Genomic DNA, 5,295 nt, shown 5'->3' with positions numbered 1-5,295 from the left:
CTTTTTTTTTTTTTTTCTCTTTCAAATTTTTATACAAGGATCACACGAGCTGTGGGTATTATATGAGGTGTATATATATATGTATGTATATATATATACTATATATATATAAATAGAATACCAAATAAAAAAAAAATAGATACGGTGCTTTCGTATAAGAAACAGTGGTAAACACTCACATAGACCTCTTCCCATTGCGAGACATACCGCACCAGTCTTGACAACCGTAGTAACCTAACGAGCGACAACAGTTTCGCAAGCCTGAGGATCCTGAGAGCACGGCCAGCATGCAGGATCTGGAAGGACTCGCTAAAGTCCTGAAACTGACGATTGCAAACGATTATTCCGTGGGAATCTCGTTCCATACGCGGCCCATTAACGCTGCGTTGAATTGAATCTCAGGTTAGCGCTTATTCAAAGAGGGATTGAGGGCGGCTTAAACCGAGCTTAATTTGTCTTGTCTTGTGGATTCCGGTGAAAATTATATCACGTTTTCAAGCAGAATTAATTTAATTTGAATAGATATTTCTAGTAGAAATTTTCTTGAGGGGAAAGAAAAAAAAATTATATTCCGAGAAATAGTGTAATCTTTTAAATTTAAATTAAAAGATATTATCTTTTTATTATATATATTATATTTTAAATACTGTATAATAAGAGACAGAGATTGGAAAGGTAAATTCAATTTAAACCGCTCTTATTTTTGAGGATTTAATAGTATTCTGTTACATTTAACACCACTATTAATGTTTTTTAATGGCGTAGATTCATTAGCAAATTGCATTAAAATTATATAAAAAATAATATAGACAATTAAAAGGATAATCTTTAACAGAATGAAATAAATATTCGATCATTCTGAAAATAAATATTTTGTTTTTAATAAGCTATTATTCATGCATTTTAAATGTAAAAAAATACTCATTAAAATGTTTATTAAATTGCAATGATTTTAAAATATTCAAATGAGTCTTCGAAAAGTCTTTAAATGACCTTCGAATAAGCTTTTTTAAACATTTTTTGAACGATTTTCAACTGATATTAAAATATTCATAAATAATTTTCGAACGATTATAGACATCTTTCAAATAATTTAAAAATCAAGGATCTTTTAAATGACTTTGAAAAATTATTTTTAAAAGATATTTGCAAATATTCCTACTAAATTATTACATAATTTACATTTTCTAGCTAAGTTATCTCAAACGATAAATCTTAAACAATATTTTAAAGAATTTTAATAAAAATTACATCATGAATTTTTAATTTTTCGTTGATAATAAATTTTTCTCAAAGTGAACAGTTAAAATAAATTTTCAGAATAATCAAATAATAATTAATTATACATGCAAATTAAATATTGACTTAAAAACGAAAAACAAAAATATGAAAAATACCAAAGTGTTGAAGTATTAATTTCGTATACCAAGAAACAGTTGTAATTAATGTATTTATACAATTGGAAATACTATATCCTGAAATGTTGCGTATCACGCCAACACTTGTGTAAACTGATTAATTACATAAATCGAGTTTTGGAGAGAAACTAAAACTCAACTCCGGTTTAACAAATTAAAGTTAGAGATACGTACATCAGGATATAGATAATTAATATGCACTTACTTGATTAAATATGAGGAAAATGTAGTCTAATGGTATGGAGGAAATGAGGTCGAGAAAGAACCAAGTCCTGAGGTAGTGTTTTGCGATTAATTTTGGGTCCAGGATCACTTGTTCGGCGTTATCCTGTTGCATTATACCTAAGCAAATATATAATATGCATAAATAAATATATGTATATTAACTTCAAAATTTCATTAATTTTTTTATTATATTATTTTTTATTTATTCTATTATATTCTTTAAATTTTTCTATATTTTTTTATATTATTCATTATTCTTTATTTATTATTTTGTTAATTTCTTTTTTTTATTTTATATCTATTCCATTATTCTTTTTTTATTTCATTTTCCTATATTTTTTAATTTAAAATTGGAAATTGAAAAAATTTTACTATTTCCTCTTCTAAAGTATAAAAACAAGAATTTTAAATAATATTTTTAATTTTAACGTAATCGTTAATAGACAAATTCTTGAATAGAGGATTTTTCTGATTAAACCTTTGTATACGAGCTTTATTTACATTAAATTTTATTCCTACAACATTTAAATGCGATGATATTTACAACTCGATAATAACAAATTAATCTTCAGAATTAAATACAAACGCTAAACTAACACAAGTAATTGAAACTGGAAGAATTAATAATGTGTTGCTTTTGATGTTTCGAATTAAGATAAAATTTATTTATATAAGATGAAACATTCATTAATTCATATTTATTCAACTTGAAGGATAGAAACATTTTTTATTCTCTTAAATTCCTTAAATTAGCCAACTAAATCTAAATAATTTGTTAACATTTATTCCATTTAAAGGTTAGAAAGAGAAAAAATTATTATAAAAAAACTTTTCAAAAAAACAGCAGTAAATAAATTTTAATAAAGAAAATTAATTCCACATTTAATATACATATTAATTCCAAAACGAATTATCCACTCAATTTAAGAAGAAAAAAAAAATCTATCTCCCAAGATCATTCAGACTTATATTCTCAATCCTATTATTCGCAATCGAACGATTCTTCAATGCATCGTTAAAATTCCTACCAATACGAGTAACAAGTAACGAATTCGTCCATTCCCAGCGACTTTGCCTCTCTCGGAATCTGCCACCTCATTAGCATGGAAACATTTCACCCTCGATCGACTCGATCGGCGTTCGCCGGCAGAGGCGTTAGTATTCGGCACGTGGAACGCCAATATTGGCCGACGGCCGATAATCTGGATCAAGAATTCGCGACAATCGCGAATCCGACGCGGCCCACGTACACGGTTTAACGCGTACAATGGCTTTCATCGGGCACGTGACCCAATTCGGTTCCCGGGTACGCGTTTCAAATTAATCCACCGGCGAATAACGAAACGTCTGAGCCGGTGTACCAATGTGTCGAGCAATGTGTGATTAGAATATGGCACCGCCTGAAGGGTTGCCAACGTGCCGCGCTCAACACGCGTTTTATTTCTTGATGATTTAATAACAGTCGAAGATTCATTTGGGGATAATTGTTGATGTATAATTTTATCTTGATGGGATAGGGAGACGGCTCTGTGAAATTGTTCGTGTTTGGGATTGATGGACGCTTGGGGAATTTAACGATTTGGGTGAAATAGATGACGTCATGGATGCTGTAATATTTTGAAGATATTTGAATTTGTTAATGCGACAGGAGATATGAAATAAATTAATTTCCTTTTTTTTTGTTAATAATAAATTAATTATATACGAGATATCTCGAGATTAATTTTAATTGGATAACTTGTAATTTATCAAATTGTTAATGTTGAAATGAAATTATAGGAAAATTAACGGGAAATTATTTATAAAAGGAAAAAAATGATTCAGCTCTTGGTGTTCGTTTAAAACTGTAGATTTAAATGAGTTAACATGTTGATTGATATACGAAATTTATATGTTTTATTATTTTTCAGAATGGCAAAATGGTTTTGAATATTTTAACACTGTAATATTCACAGTTCAATACATCTTATTAAAAAGTAAAATTGTTTCGACACTATTGGATGCATTTAATATTTTCAAAAATTTTAAAATCAATTGTATCTCCTTTGAATCGTGAAAATAAAATTTGACTACCTTATAAATCTCTGAAAAATATTGCAATGGAAGAGAAAGAAACATGGCCATTAAAATTTTAATTAATTGCTAAAAATAAACGTAAAACAAGATTGGAATTACTGAGTCAATAACACAATAAAATTAATCTTCTTATATTTCCATTCTATATCATATTTCCAATTTGATTAAATTTCCTTTATTAGAATTAACTTTCAGACCATTCCTCATTATTCAAACCACTTTTTGACAAAACGAAATTGGATCCTTCGGTTTCACATTGGAATGTAACTTCATAAAAATGTAATCGACTCGTGTGAAAGCCGTGATTTCCCGGCTTTTGTTCGTTTCCTTCCATGGTCTCTCCCTATAGTAGCTTCCTTTTTAATGTCAACAATTAGAAGTTCTTTCTTTTCAAACTTCCCCTGAGCTTTCTCGAGGCGATATGGACGATCTTTCAAAGAAGGTTGCAGTTCAAAGAAACTCACGACGATATTATTTAATCATGATCCGATGAAAATTTGAAGAATTAAAAAAAAATTACTACGAGAATTTTTAAAATACTTTTTCCTCTTTTCTATTTATTAGCATTCAATAGTAATGATAGTTAGAATTTATAATTTTCATTAGATAAATTTTATTGTAATATTTTGGTATTTAAATTTTAATAAAAGAATTTTTGTTTCGAAAAATATTTGATAATCGTGAGAATTTTCTAATATCTCGAAGCATAAAGATGAACTCTTTAAAATACAAATATCTGCTGCTAAGGTTAAACCCTTTGGGCATTTTATGGAGTATCTGAAGTTTTGAATAACGTTTCGAAATCTTGGAATTCGTAAAATTCGTAAAATTAATGGAGGAGATTGAAAATGGCAATGTAAAAAATCTAAAAATTAAAATTTAAAAATTTTCATATTATTATTATTAACACAACATTTTAAACGTAACAGTTTTTTTATAATAAATTAATAAATAAGTTATTTGTATTACACATTTAATATGTATATAAGTTTACTTCTTTTCATTGTTATATTAGTAAATGAAGTTAATAATAATTGAATATATATAATTAATAAATTATAATATCTATTATCTTTAAATTAGTTTATAGCATATATTAGCAGAAAGAACATTATAACAAATAAATTTGTCAAAAAATTGATTAGAAAGTTTTCTTTTAAAATAATAAATAATCAATTACCGCTTTCTTTTTATAATAATTTAATTAACAATATTTAAATCTTCGAAATTCATACCTCAGTATCTTTAATTAATAGTATCTTTAATTGTTAGGATTAATATTCGCACGAAAATTCAAATTCTCTGGAAGATATCAAAGGGGTAGAAAAAGATAAAATTTTTACACAACTGTAAATTGTAAAAGTAAGACAATTAAAAAGCCCAATTTATCTCCGGATAAGCTGATAACTCCAATCAACGAACGAGCCATTCGCATCCCTTTTGAAAAAACATATGTTCAAAGAAACATTTTCCACACGTGGTTACACGAGGAAACGAGGGTGTGAGGGATACATTTAAGCGAATCGTCGCTTTCCAACGTTTTCGTTGGAAATGGAGGAAGAGAGATTTGGGTTGG

At 27.6% G+C, this 5,295-nt stretch overlaps 1 protein-coding gene across 3 annotated transcripts in view; it reads right to left on the bottom strand.

Moving 5' to 3' along the window:
- Positions 1 to 5,295, bottom strand: part of LOC102678073 (potassium/sodium hyperpolarization-activated cyclic nucleotide-gated channel 3) — a 191,080-nt gene that overhangs the window by 30,601 nt on the left and 155,184 nt on the right. For all 3 annotated transcript variants that reach the window (XM_031511085.1, XM_031511083.1, XM_031511084.1), the window contains exons 7-8: positions 1,624 to 1,760; positions 180 to 323 (exon numbers count right to left, since the gene is read on the bottom strand). In XM_031511085.1, the coding sequence (XP_031366945.1) occupies positions 180 to 323; positions 1,624 to 1,760 (281 nt within the window). The remainder of the gene's footprint in view (positions 1 to 179; positions 324 to 1,623; positions 1,761 to 5,295) is intronic.

Source organism: Apis dorsata, unplaced genomic scaffold (assembly GCF_000469605.1).
Source record: "Apis dorsata unplaced genomic scaffold, Apis dorsata 1.3 scaffold_291, whole genome shotgun sequence".
NCBI lineage: Eukaryota > Metazoa > Arthropoda > Insecta > Hymenoptera > Apidae > Apis > Apis dorsata.
Note: the sequence above shows the minus strand (reverse complement) of the source record. Positions and strands in the feature narration are given on the sequence as shown.